The sequence below is a fragment of the Typopeltis vanoorti genome, chromosome 6, assembly GCF_054136105.1.
Source record: "Typopeltis vanoorti isolate ZY-2024b chromosome 6, IOZ_Tvanoo_1.0, whole genome shotgun sequence".
NCBI classification, from domain to species: Eukaryota; Metazoa; Arthropoda; class Arachnida; order Uropygi; family Thelyphonidae; genus Typopeltis; species Typopeltis vanoorti.
Window position 1 is genome coordinate 109,215,634 of NC_143554.1, and position 15,468 is coordinate 109,231,101.

At 34.2% G+C, this 15,468-nt stretch overlaps 1 protein-coding gene across 1 annotated transcript in view; it reads right to left on the reverse strand.

The window, feature by feature from the left end:
- eIF2Bepsilon (eukaryotic translation initiation factor 2B subunit epsilon) overlaps positions 1-15,224 on the reverse strand; it is a 135,706-nt gene extending 120,482 nt beyond the window's left edge. The window contains exons 1-2 of the mRNA XM_090394353.1: positions 15,045-15,224; positions 10,570-10,694 (exon numbers count right to left, since the gene is read on the reverse strand). Of these exons, the coding sequence (XP_090250479.1) occupies positions 10,570-10,694; positions 15,045-15,170 (251 nt within the window). The 5' untranslated portion in view covers positions 15,171-15,224. The remainder of the gene's footprint in view (positions 1-10,569; positions 10,695-15,044) is intronic.
- Positions 15,225-15,468: the final 244 nt, after the last annotated feature.

A 15,468-nucleotide genomic window follows, 5' to 3' on the forward strand; every position in this document is an offset into this window, starting at 1 on the left:
GGCAAGCCCTGAACAAAGCATTGATTCATTCAGCCAGAGAGGCATGTGGTGAGGTTGTCTGCAAGGATAGAAAAATCAGAACTCCATAGCAGACACAGGAAGCTAAATAGGCAATGATGGAAAAGAAGAATGCATATCAAAAAATCCTGGCAAATAAGTCAGATTGTGCTCTTAGAGAATACAGAGACAAATGTAAGAAAGCTAAACACTGTGTAAAACTAGCTGAACAAAAGTCATGAGAAGACTTTGATAAGAACATAGAAAATAAATATCAAGGTGGCAAAATATTCTGACAGTTGTTGAAGAAGTTCAGAAATGAAGGAAAGAGTGCTGTAGAAGGAATTAGAGATGATAAAGGTGACATGAAAATTGGTGAAAAAGATATTCTTGAAGTATGGAATAATTATTTCGAAAAATTGCTAAATGAAACAATCAGTAGCAGCACATTGGTAAAAAACCCTCAACAGGCATGCAATCAAGAATACATATCTTAGAAAAAGCCATCAAAAGCTTGAAATGTGGAAAGCAGCTGGAGTAGATGATATTCGATCAGAAATATTCAAGTATGGAGATATAAAAGTCTTACAGTAGCTACACTACATAGTTCAGAATGCTTGCACAGAGCGATGCATTCCAGATGATTGGAGTAGGGCTCTCATAGTACCCATATATAAAAAGGGAAACAAGACTGGATGTGAGAATTACAAAAGTATTTCCCTACTGAGTGTTCCAGATAAGATTTATACAAGTATACTTGAGAGACTGTTAAGAAGGATTATGGAAGGAAAGCTTGTTTAAGAACAAGTTGGATTCATGCCAAATAGAGGCTGTCAGGATCAGATTTTCTTTACGACAAATAGTTGAGAAATCATGGGAATATAAGAAAGATCTGTATTTAAGTTTTGTAGATCCAGAAAAAGCATATGACAAGGTGCCGAGAAAAAATCTATTCAAAACGCTATAGTTGTATGGTGTCAGTGGGGCTTTATATCAAGCAATACTTAGTCTTTATGTGAGTTGTAAGGCAGCAGTTAGAATTGAAGGAAGTACAGGAAGATTCTTTTATGTTAAATCTGGTTCAGACAGGGATGTACATTATCCCCCTCTGTTATTCATTATCTATATGGATCACATTATGAAGGAAAGTGGTATTAAACCTGATATCAAAATTGGAGATGTTAATCTCAGCTCTTTGCATTATGCAGACGATATTATACTTCTAAATAAAGTCGCTACAAGTCAGCAAGATTCCTTCACTAAATTGAATAAATGTTGTAATACATATGGTATGAAGGTCAGCATTAAAAAGACAAAGACAATGAAAGTAGAAACATTGAAAATATCAACTGCATTGTGAATGGAGAACCTAAAGAACAAGTAAAACATTTCCGTTACTTAGGCACAATGTTTAGTGAAAATGGTAAATTAAATATGGAAATAGATGACAGAATCAATAAAGCTGGTATGTAGGAAGTCAATTGTATAAATTTATATGGAATAAGAGAGAAAATAGTCAAAATACTAAATTATCTCTATACAAGACAGTGTTCAAACTAATTTTAACTTGTGGATCTTAGAGCTGGATTAGAAATAAAACACTTGACCAAAGACTAGAGACCACAGATATGAGAATCCTGAAAAAGATTATAGGTGTGAACAGATGGTATCAATGGCAATATCATATTAAAAACAAGGATATTAGGAAATAACTTACCATTGTTAGCATCCAGGAATGTGTTAGTAGAGCTAATCTCAGGTGGTATGGTCACTTAAACAGAATGGGAAAGGAAAGATTAGCAAAACAAGTGTTCTTTGCAAGGTTGGCAGGAAGAAGATTCAGAGGAAGACTAAGATATAGGTGGGTTGATACAGGAAAAAATGCCTTAGAAGATAGAAATATAAGATCTGATAATGTTGGAGTCTTGACAGGTAACAGATTGATTTGGAGGAAAACTGTAATAGTAATGATGTAAGATTTTCATGTAGTACTATAATATCCTGTACACCCCTTGATGGTACATATCAGGAATTTGATGATAATGATGATGACTTATTTGGACAATGGACATTCAAAGTTTGTTGCATAAAATATTTTCAATATGCAAGAAAACACATTAAAAATGATATTATGATATCTTTCAAACTATGGAAGAGTGTAATTTTCTAGCCTATTAAAATAACAAATAGACTTTTTTGTTTCTCTGCAAAGAAAAATTAATCTAATGTCTCCATCTGTAAATGTATATTACTTAATTATGTAAATGATGGCAGGTTGGTCTGAAAAATATTCATCATCGATTTCCTGTTATAGTAGTCTGCCCCTCAAGGGGCAGACTACTATAACAGCAAAACATCACATGATTAAGTTTACATTATTAATAATCTCCTGTCAACAATTTTCCTACAAATTATTCTATCACTTATTAGCGCTCCAACATTATCGTATCTAATATTTCATTCTAAGGTACCTATGGCAGAATCAATCTGCCTAGATTGTGGTCTTCCACTGAGTCTTTTTCCTGTCATCTTGGCATCAAACATCTGTTTTGCTAACCTTTCCTCTCCCATTCTATTTACCTGATGTTACTATCCTACAGTGGCTCTGTCTCACACTGAATGCAAATAATGTCAAGTTTCTTCCAAATATCTTCATTTTTAATATGATTCTGCCATTGATGCCATCCTATCCTAATCTTTCTTACAATTCTCATATCTGTGATCTAATCTTTGATGAAGTGCTTTATTTCTAACCCAACTCTCAGATCCATAACTTAAAACTGGTTTGAATATTGTTTTGTATACTTGTTGCTAGTTTAGTATTTTGACTAATTTCTCAAATATTCCATATAAGTTTATTCAGCTGGCTCTCAACCAAACCAGCTTGCATGATGTCCAGGGAAAGGAGGAAAAATATACATGATAAAAACCAAACTGGATGCCCATTTTTAATCACTAGCGATCTGCTCAAACAAATGGATGGGAAGATTCATCCATCCTTTGGTCGGAAAGACTTGTTCAATTCCCAGGTCTTTCCGACCAAGGGGCTTTGTCTATACCAACTGAACTATGGATGCTCCAATGCAATGGGAACATAGTAAATCGCCAAAGCAAAGAAATTCAAGCAGACATTTTCCTCCAAGAAGATCACATGACCATGTTTTGGGATAGACACAGTTTTGCTCATTGACTTTATGTCTCAAGAAACAATAAAAAATACAGATGTTGACTGATGATACTATGAGACTTAAAAAACAAAAATTGTAGTAGTTTACTTGAAACAAAAGAAAGACATGGCCTCCTTAGTTCTGGCAGTGTTTTGATTCCTGACAACACACAATCTCACACTGCTGTTTAAACATACCAAATGAGAAATCTTCCAGCACCTATCCCATATCTCCATCTTGCAACCAGTGATGTCCATCTTTTTCTCCACCTGAAGAAAGTTTTAGCAATGCAACCATTTTGCAACAATGATGTGAAGATGACCATGAAGGACTGGGTTAAAATGCTGGCAGCAGACTAATTCAACTAGAGGATACAAAAACTTGTTCCCAGATATGACAAACATCTCAATGTAGGGTGGAAATATGTGAAGTAAGTGATAGTATGCTTAAACTGGTGAAAAAAAAATTAATATTGAAAATACAGCATTTCATTCATTTACAACCAATCAGAACTTAGTTTTCTCAATGTAACTTGTAAATGCAGCAGCAGGCTGAATTCATTCATGGCCTAAGATAGAATAAACTTTTCTTTCTACAAGCTGAATGATAAATCTTTCCAACACATTGGATGAAAACTTTCATACAACGATATGTGAATAAAAGTTTAATGCATTGTTCTTCACAGCAATATGGAATTGTTAAAACATTACTGAATAGAACTTAGAACATCTGATCTTCAAATGACTTACAGTGACTTTCATCCTCCAGTCTATTCACACATACAGTGCAGGTGATGGCCTTCATGGGCATGAATTTTTATCTTGGAGTGCTTTGGTGATCTTATCAGAGACAGGAATTAGAGACTGGTCAAAGATTTTGTGTGGTAGTTGGCTCCTTAGTAATTATATGCACAACATGCCATAACTAACTGAGATCTGACAACATTTTCCCTGGAGAACATAAGAAATACATCTTATGTTCTCCAAGGTTAAATACAAATATGTTTCACTGCAGCAAATACAAATTTGAAAGACTTACTTTAGAATATGCAGGAGATTTAAAAAACCAGCCTGATTTAAATCCAAATTTAAAGTTTCCAAAATTTTGGAAAATTCTCCCACCCAACAGCCAAGATTAACCATCAGCACCCATACAGAGCATTCATCATGGGACTTTAAGCTCCTCGTCTTTGCAACGGTATCATAACAAATTTTGAACCACTGTGACAGGAGATGAAATCTTGTTTCTCATGTAATACCAGAAAGTAAGTGGCAATCAATGCAATGCAATGAAATGTAGTAGCAATCACTGCAACTTCTTCTACTTATTGTTATATATTTGTATGTGATATTACAATTTTTATACTGTATCCAAGAGGATGTCTCTGTGACAAAGAGGATATAGTGGATTGATTAAACCTGTGTTTAATTATTTCTCCGTGTTGTATTGTATGTTTTCATTTCATTAAACCTTATTATGATAACATAGAAAACTTATGCTATAAAAGGGCAGCAAGTAATGTTATGTAATTCCAATGTGGATAATACTGCAAGGTTGGTGCATGTTTATTACATAATGGTCAGTGTTATAGTTAAAGCTCTAAGCAAGTAATTTGCTTTTTTCTTGAAAATTAATTATGGTGATGTTTACAATATATAGCATGTGTTTTAATTGTACAGTATACAATGATATTTTAGTAGCATAATTTTTGCTAATGTTCTTTTGTTTGTCTTTTTTGCTTTGTAGCTTGATGTAAGTGGTCAGGTTTGGGGATATTGCAATCACAATAATGTTCATGATTTCAAACAACAAATAGCAGACACATTATCACAGGTATTATCTGATTCGACAGTTGAATTTATAAACAACATTATGACATAGTAATATATCAGACGGCATTATACAATGCTTGGAAAGAAGTCAACTTACACCCCCAATGGGCAAGGTGCATTGTGTCGTGTAATGTCACATATTTGAAGCCAGTATAAATTGGAGGAATATGATGCTGCCAAGTCAACTCAACTATGACTGGGTGACATGGCTCCAAGAAGGGAACTGACAGAGTTTGAAAGAGGTATTGTGATAGGATGCCATGTCATGCCTATCTGTTTAGCAAATTCATGACAAAGTGGGCCATCCCAGGTCAACAATCAGTGATATCATTGTGAGATGGAAGTGCAGGGAATCAGCAGGGCTGCTGCAAAGGATAATATGTTCTCTTTTTGGGTTTACTTTGGCCTGCTTAGTTAATTTTCTCTCATTTCTCTCATGGCCTTTCTTACCAAACTAGTCACCCTTCTTGCTTGCACTTAATTCCCACTTTGTTTCTCCTCCTGACCTTGGATATGCAGTCTGATACTGCTTCTCAAACAATCTCTGATCACTTCCCATGCACTACTAACATTCTTTCTTTGTAGCTTCTCAAGCCATGGCACCGCTCGAAGATGACTACAAAATTTGTCATGGTCTAGCTTTATTGTTCAACATAAACCCTTTCTTGACATAGAATTCTGCATGTCTGGCAACTTTCCAGAACAAGACTGCATGGTCACTCTCCTCAATTGGAGGCAGTGTCTACCTTGGTTAAGGATATATCTTCTGATGCTATTATCAGACCCAACATTCTCAAACCTCTCGTCCTCTCTATAACATGTTGTTTCGTGTAATTATCCCTTAGCAACTGTATAAATTCTTCTTCCATCTTGCCATGCCCCTTTTCTCCTTCCAATCTGTGTCCCTATAATTAACATCTCCCATAATGATTATTCAGCCTGCATTCATTGTCTAATCTGCCGATACATAGTATCTACATATTCCTGTGGACCCCCTGGTCTATAGCAGACCCAGTTACATATTTTGTCCTATTGGCCTCTATCTCGCACCACAGAGCCTCAAATAAACCATCTTCCCCAGACCTAAAATCCTCTTTTTAACTTTTAATTTTGTTGCAATTCTTCAGCTATCACAGCAATACCCCCACCTCCTGTCCTATTCCCTTATCCTCCTTGAAAATACAATATCCTTTACACTTTCTCCAAACACTTAACTCCAAAACCATTGATCCATCAGGCATATATAAGTCCTTTTGTCGATCAAATTCACTCCATACATAAATAAACTGCACACCATTCCTCCTGCACAATATTCTCACGAACTCATTAGCAGCCATGGCCCTTTTTTCTCAGTTCTGTCCTACCATACCGAGGCAGCAGATACAATTTTTACTTCCTTACTTTTCATTTTTGCTTCTTGCAACAACCCTTTCATATCTTCTCTCCTTTCAAATCATTTGTTCCTGACATAATAATCATTTCTTTCACTTCTCCCTTCTGCAAACTAACAGCATCACTAGCAACCTTGATTTTTGCAGCTGGGAAACGTGTTTTTGTCACTTGCTCATTAAGTATACCTCTTATCATCAAACCTCCATACAATATTGTATCCTTATTTGCAGTTTCTCACACTTTCATATTTTCTGATTCACATTTTTTTTTTTCATTCTCCCATCTGCTGTTTTGCATGACAATCGCTTCTCCATTTGCTCTAGTTCCTGTTTTGTCCTGTGAAGGAGACACAATATAAACGTGCACTATCATTCCTTACCATCACTTCATCAGCCACTTCTTTCACACTCTCATTCTGAGCAGTATCATTCACAAATTCTGTATTTACCAGACCACTTTTACTATCCTTTCTGACAGCTTTAACGTTTGTCAATTCATTTTCTTGCTTTTTACACAACTTGCGTTTCCTGCACTAGCACACAGAACATTTACAATAAATTTTCTCTTCGTTCACACTTTTGTACCACAATCCGTTCACTCTTGGCAATGCACACACATATAACATACACTACATTGTACTAGATCCCTCATGCTAAACTCAGCTGGCATTTTCCTTGTATACATCGGTGCAATGTATTAAAATGCTTTCTAATGTCTAATATGACCACTTTATATATATATATTTTATTCTCTTAACTCTTTTAACCACCCAAACAGCTATACGGATAAAATATATCAAAAACAAATGCTTTGTATCCATATTATTTCTATAGTATCCAAATGTTATACTGACTTTAATGGCCACTTTGCATCCATGTAATTATGGATATATATATATATATATATCTCCACACACACACACACCAAGGCCAGTATAGTGGTTAATCACCAAGTATAATTCAATGCTAAATATGAAGAAGAAAAAATTATCGACGTCTTAAATCTAAGCCTAAAAATTTTGATCAGATCATCACATAAATATATCATAAACCTACAAATATTGGAAACTAATTGCCCTTCTCATCCTTACTAATTTAAGAAAATCAGCCACATTAAACAATTTATTGATGCTTTCATATAATTGTCATCAATGACTACACTAGACCAAGAAATCATACACATTAAAAATATCATCAAGCATCAGCAACATTCTCAATAGCTCATAGACAATGCTCTGCATTCAGTCCAAAAATCATCCCTTACATCCCCAAAACACAAAACTTGTAGTTTTAAAGTTCCTAAATATTTATTTCTAACATCTATAAAGCCATCATATGTATCTTCAAACATTCCAATTAATTACAAAATTGTCAATACTAATTATAAACTGCAAATCTTAATAAAGCATTAAAAGTGCAATAATGTCATCTGATATATTACTGTGTCATAATGTTGTTTACAAATTCAAGTGTCAACACTGATGCAATACCAGTTACATAACATTCCTTATCCATTCTTTGAAACCATTGTAATATTGAACAATGTCATGTTTATTCCCATATCTGACTACCTACATAAAACCACAAAGCAAAAAGAACATCAACAAAAATTGAATTGTATGCCATTAATGAAGTATCATTATATGCCATATAATTAAAACACATAATTTTAAAGAAAACAAAAGCAAATCACACTGCTCAGAGCTTTAGATATAAGAAAGGACCATTCAATAAATATGCATGAACTTTACATAATCTTGCCCACATGGCAATTACATAACAATATGTACTTTTCTTAGTTTTGCAGCTCTAAAATGTTTGAAGATACATATGATGGCTTTATAGATGTTATAAATAAATCATAGGAACTTTAAAACTACAAGTTTTATGTTTTTGGGATGTAAAGGATGATTTTTGGACTGAATGCAGAGCACTGTCTGTGAGCTATTGAGAATGTTGCTGATGCTCGATGATATTTTTAATGTGTATGATTTCTTGGTGAGAGTGACCATGAGGTGATTACCTGGGTGGTTGCCAGCAGTGTGAGAACCTCTGTAAGAAAAGGGTATATGTTGAACTGCAGGGGGGGGGGTGATTATGAAGAGCTCGGGAGACAGCTTGTGGTATAGCATGGAATGAGGAGTTAGCTGGAAAAGAGATCAATGCAGCTTGGGAGATTTTCAAAAACTATCTAGTAGATACAATGTCTAAATGTATTCCAAGGGTGAGAAGGTTAAATAAGGTAGGTGTGAGATGGATGAATAAAGAGATTAAGCATGCGATACAGAGAAAAAAAGGCATTGTGGAGGCAGCATAAGAGACGTGGAAATAACCAATTCCATGAGGTCTACAAAGACCAGGCAAGGAGGGTGACTTGGTTGGTGAGGGTGGCTAAAGAGAGGTATGAACAGCAATTAGCTAATGAAGCCAAAAAGAATCCTAAGGAGTTCTTTCGATATGTAGCCAGCAAAAAAAAAAAAAAATGATTATGGAAGGATGACATTGATTGGAGAAAATGGTATAAAGACAGCTTTGCAGAATGTGTGGTGGGGATACTTAATGAGCAGTTCATAAAGGTCTTTCAATCTTGTGAATGTGACTTCATAGAGAGATTGAGATCAGTTGATGATGGGGAGGAGAGACTGACTGTAAGTGAGCAAGAAGTGTATAGGGAGTTGAGTAAACTAGATGTTAATAAGGCTGTGGGACTTGATAATATATCACCAAGTATTCTGAAGGAATGTGCCAGGGAGTTGATACCTGCCTTGACATATTTTTTTAATACAAGTCTTGCACTCAGTCAAGTCCATAAGGAGTGGAAGGCGGGCAAGATTGTGCCACTTCATAAAGGAGGTGATCGAACTCAAGCATCAAACTATAGGCCTATCTGTGTGTCAGTGGTGTGGTTAAGTTGTTGAAGAAACTTGTGAGAACTAGGATCCAGAGTTCGGTTGACAACAATATTATCTTTGATGGACAGCATGGATTTTCTAAAGGAGGTCATGTTTTAGTAATCTACTTACTTATTACAATAAAGTGACTGCTTCCTTGGACAGAGGAGAAGGATACACAGTAATATACTTAGATTTCGCAAAGGCTTTTGATAGAGTACCTCATGATAAATTGATAGTCAAACTAGAGCAGATGGGGTTGGATATTAGATTAGTGCATTGGATTGGAGACTTGCTATCTGATAGGTATCAACAAGTTGTGTATGGGGGAGCGATATTCAGGAAAAGGAAAGTCACTAGTGGAGTGCCTCAGGTATCTGTTTTGGAGCCATTACTGTTTAACTTGTATATTTACGATATAGGTGAAGATTTGGATGGAGATATTCAGTTTTTTTGCAGATGATGCAAAGTTGGGATGAACCATGAAGAGTAGTGAAGATGTTGTGGCCTTACAAGAAGACTTGAATAAATTGAGTGATTGGGCACGGGAATGGAGATGCGAGTTCAATGTTGCAAAATGTAAGGTTTTAAAATTTGGAAAACAAAGATGGGATGCAGAATTTATGCTTGGTGAGGATATATATTGTTTGGAGGTGGATGAAATAAGAGATCTGGGGGTTATCTCTTGATCCTTATCCACTGCAAAGTCCCAATTTTGCAGTGGATAAGGATCTGAAATTTCGGGGACACATAACCAAAATTGTGAAGACAACACAAAGGCGTCTGGGAATGATGCGGAGGACACTGACATGTAGAAGTAGGGAGATTCTTGTTCCGTTGTATAAGGCTTTGATTAGGCCACACATGGACTATTGTGCCCAGATTTGGTCACCTGGTTTTCAGAAGGATGAAGAGATATTGGAAAAGGTCCAAAGGCGACTGACTAAGGTAGTTTCTGACCTCTGGAATGTCGAGTATGAGGAAAGATAATAAATAGATATAAATAAAAAGTCCTTAAAAATAAAATAAAATAAATGTAACAATGGCAGTCATCTTTCCATTCAAGATTATTCAAGTATGTTTTTCAGTATTATTGTTAATGACAAAATTTAATCAATTAAGTTAAACAGGATTTGTAGCCTTACAAGTGAAGAGGTCGGCTCCTTCTCCATAAAGCTTAGGCTTTTCTATTACTATTTTTTGTTTTGTTAATTTGTTATAAACTAAAAAATGTGGCACTGCAATACTACAAAATTCAAAATAAGATAAATAAGATATTTAAATAACTTACGTTATGTATTCCTTGATTTGCTGAGCATGTGAACAACAAAAGACAAAGACTTCATGTACACCACATAAATTTAAACATTCCAACGTATAATCTATAAGAGGCCTATTGACCACAGGGAGCAACACCTAGAAGAAAGTGTTTAATTAAATAAAAACAATAGTGTTTATATTCTAAATGAAATAATAAACATGTCATTATTATTTCCCAATTTCATCACATGTAGACTTAATGACCTACCACAGCCAAGTGGATGTCCTTGAACCTAATTGTTGCACAAATAGGGCAGTTAATCATATGTGCATAGCATATAATAACTGCCAATTGCATGTGTTCTACAGGATGAAAAATCTGTATTTCTATGAGAAATCCTATCACCTCTGTACAAGACTGGATAACTCACCTCCATTTTGAAAAGCCCTGATAAAAATTCTTTGTACTCTAGATGGGATTAAGCCCAGGTCTTTCCAACTAAAAGGGACTGATGAAACTTACTGGACTATGGAAGAACTTTTACTATTATTATTTTTGGTTCACAAAATGTTTATTTAATCCAAAATGTTCAAATATCAATTATTAACAACATCCTTCACTAATTTCCATATACAACCAATAACTTATTATGCTTTAGATTTAATTTTCAGTTGTAATAACAAACTGATAACAAATATATTGATTTCTGACACATCTCAGAGTTAGATCTGCTGTTAGAGCTCGATATATTATTGGAAAACCTATGAATAGGGCTGAAAGTTAAGTGCTAGGTCATTTATGAATATGAGAAAGAGTATGAGCTAAAGGTACAGAGCTCTAGAGCTCTTACAATATTACTCTTGTAAGTAAGCCTTTTGTCAGAACTGATCAAATGTCTAGAACATCCACATGGATTTCACCAAACTTTTGCATCGCTGGTGCACTGATGAATGATGTTGGAAAGGATATCCAGTGTGGAATGAGAATTGTGGAATCCATATTGGTAGTCAATGATTAACTGGTGGGCTTCTAGATGGTGAAGGAGTTAATAAAAAATGGGTGAAAAGACTTACTAGAAACTCACTAGAAACTTTATGGCAGGAAAATTCTTCACCAGAAAATTCATCGTAGGAAGATTTGGCGAGGGAAAAATTCTTTGCTGGAAAATTCATCCCAAGATAATTGAAATGATATGTATATTATAATTAAAAAATATATATAAAAAAAAAAATCAGCTAACACCTTTTTATTCCTGTATATGGGGAGTAGGCGAGGCCAAAAAAAAAAAAAAAAAAAAAATATATATATATATATATATATATATAATTTTTTTCTGTATTTATTTAATTAGATTTCATTCAACGTTTTTATAATATTTTATTCTGTATCAAGTGACATTAATATTTTGTATTTTACTAATCAGCGAGTTTCCTAATTTTTGTTTATATCCATATATTCTGGAAATGATTCCACTTTGGTTCTTTCAGTTATAGGATACATCCACGTATTTCGGAAATGACTCCGCTTTTTCTGCATAATAAACAGATTTTAAAGGCTATTATTGTTTTATAGGGCTAGTTCAAGATTATGTGTGCACCTCTGAGTAATTATAATAAAGAAAATAACAGTAAAATTACATAAATCCTTTCATGATGTAAATCAGCTGAAATACTAGTCTTCCATTTATTTTCCAACATTAGTATTTTATGAAACAAAGAAATTTTAAAACAGGTATTTGATGTCTAACTTATAATTGAAAGCACTTGATCATCCGATGAAACTCTACAAATATATATATTATCACATGAGGTGAGTGTCTTAAGTGTGCAGAAAAATAATGAAAGATTTTAATATTTTTCTGTCTTGTAAAAATTAACATCCTGGCTACAGAGCTTGCAATATCTATGTAAGACAAAATGATTAACATTTTAAGAAAGAAACAACAATTAGAGGGAACTCACTTATCAGTAAATTACAAAATATTTTTCTTTATACACAAAATATTTAAATAAAATCTAATTAAATAAATAATACAGAAATACATGGGAGCCTCCATAGCTCAGTCGGTATAGACAAACCCTTTGGTCAGAAAGACCTGGGTTTGATTCTCATCAGTGAAGTGAGGAACCTTTATTTGGTCTCTTTTGACAAAAGGTGAGTTAGCCGGTCTCATATACGGAGGTAGAGTGGTTTTTTCACCCAGAAACACTTTGTGGGCAATGCCTACGAAATGTCACCTAGGATCAGAAAGGGAAAAAACCATCACCACCACCACCAGAGAAATACATAAAGAAACTATATTTTCTAAAATATTTCTGGTTTTGCATTTCTTTTTCATGTATCATTTCAACTTCCAGTGAAGAATTTTTCAGAAAGATAAATAAACTGATGAAGAATTTTCTGACAATGAACTACTGCTGATGATTGTGTGAACATAGGTGGGGGAGGAGTTATTCATTTTTAGGAATAGGATGAAAGTTAGGTTTGGGAGAAGGAACTCAATGAAATGGATGTTCTTTCATTGGCTCTTCTAGTAAAATGCAAATGCTGGTGAAGAAAGAATGTGATTTGGAGTTGAGACTGAGATACGGGCCATTTTGTTAGAATTTTGACTGCTTGAGGACAATGATATGTTGGGGGGAAAAAATAGCTAGAAAGGATGTGATAGTTTAAAAAAATAAAATGTTTTGAGCAATACAATAAAGTACAAGTAGGTTATTATATGTAATTTTTATGAAATTATGATTATTTTATGAAGATGTGTAATTTATATCATATACTTGAATACACAGAGATATCTACTATTATATATGGGAAACTTCCAGGGAGTCAGGACCTCACTAAGGAATGGCTTCATTGGTCATAAAAAGCATAAATCCCTATTTGAGATGGCTTTAATAACATTCACTGAAGATGCATTCAGAGTGCCTACTGCAAGTGCTTATTCCATTCTTTCATTATCTGCCACATAACCTGAACCTCACATGCTTCCTGATCACACTTTTAATTTGGAGGATGACTTAAATCTCTCCCCCAACACACACACACACACACACACCTGCCATGAGCTGCAAAAAATCTCTCTTGGATGTATATTGTAAGATCCCTTTATTAATCTGTATGTTTCTGCATACAGGTTAATAAGGGGATCTTACAGTTCCTCACCTCCTCATATTTCTCAAACTTTAAAGATATGTTCCTTTTGACTTGCTTTCATATGAAAAACGCCATAGACCAGATACTATCTTGGCTACCTGATGATGGATCTTTTTAACTGTTTTTCTCATCACGCAGGTGATCATAAATGAACAAAATACTTCATGTGTAGTTTTATCAAAGCCAAGTAGAGTGGGAGAATAACTTCCCCATATATATAATATATAAATGAGGAATAAAACTAGTTCATTAAGAATCAAAATACAACTGCAAAATGCATTTCATTAATTCATGGACAGGGTAAGTAAGTGGCTCTTTCACCTCATTGAATCAGTGGCTCAACTACAAAGGAGAATGAAATAGGCAAACTCTAATAAGTTAATACTGACAATTCAGTTAAATGATAAAAATGAAACTTATCAAAGTATTTTAATCGTTACTAGTGAAATGGTCAGGTAAATTATCAATAAGTAAATTGATTGCTGAATTTTTTAATGACAGCGAAAATTTCAAATTAAAATGTGGTGGTCGTCAAATTAAATGGAGTAACATCTTTGTTTACCCACATGATAATTTGATATTCTTTTTTATGGGATAGGATAAGACAAAAGATATTATGTAGAACAAGAAAAAATCACTGATATCTTGAAATATGTACATGTGTGTGTGTGTGTGTGTGTGTGTGTATATATATATATATATATATATAATTTAAATTCGAATGCGTTCAGCTATTTCCTGGTCATGCTGCATAATATAATCAATGTCATGACTCTGTGCTACAGACGGGAGGATGATGCAACAACTGTCCATCTTCGGTTTGAAAGAATAGGGTTCAAATCCCATCTAAGATGCAAGAAACCTTTGTTAGAGCTTTTCAACTGAGGAGTTGGCTAGTCCTATTCAGAGGCAGAAGAAAGTGTTCTCTACCTGAAAGGCGGATTTCTCATCTCGCAACCCAGTCAGATAAGGAAAACTTCCATCCATCCATAAATTCGCTGGGCATCATCAGGTGCCCTATGTTCAGTTCATTCCTCGCTGATGTACCACACCAGTTCTCGCCACACGGTCCGGTTGTATGCTTTTCTGGAGTTTATATAATCTGAGCTGTTTATCTTTATTAAAAATTAAAATTTTTATTAACAACAATAATAATAATTTTTAACAGATGAATGAATTGGGAGTGCGAAATTCGGATAACTACTAAAAAGATGAATATTTTTTAAACTTCTTTAGTTAGAAATCAAGAAAGGCGATAAAATATCTGGTAATAGCATTTCAAAGCAAAAAAAAAAAACTAAATTAATACAGGTATCCTATATATAAAATTTAAAAAAAAAAAAACTTACACGTGGTTTTTTGTGTGTAAGTGGTGAAAACCGAAAGTTAAAGCTATCAGCAATAACAACAGCTTGAACAACATCTTCTTGTACAATTTCTTTTGCATCTCCTTTCGTTTTCTTTACAGAACCCATATTACAATGTCCTTTAAACTCCAAGAATATGTAAAACCTGTCACAACGTTTATATTTACATCCATAAAACAAACTTCAAAGTACACAGAATGTCGATCGATTTGCACGCCGTCTCATGTCAATTAATAAGAACTAGTAACTATTCTAAATTCGGTTTCCGTATCCGTCACACTTATTATTTATACTTTTTTCTTGTTTAATAATAATAATAATAATAATAATAATAATAATAATAATAATAATAATAATAATAATAATAATAAAGGCACGGGCAAGCAGGTTTTTCCTCCCGGAAACT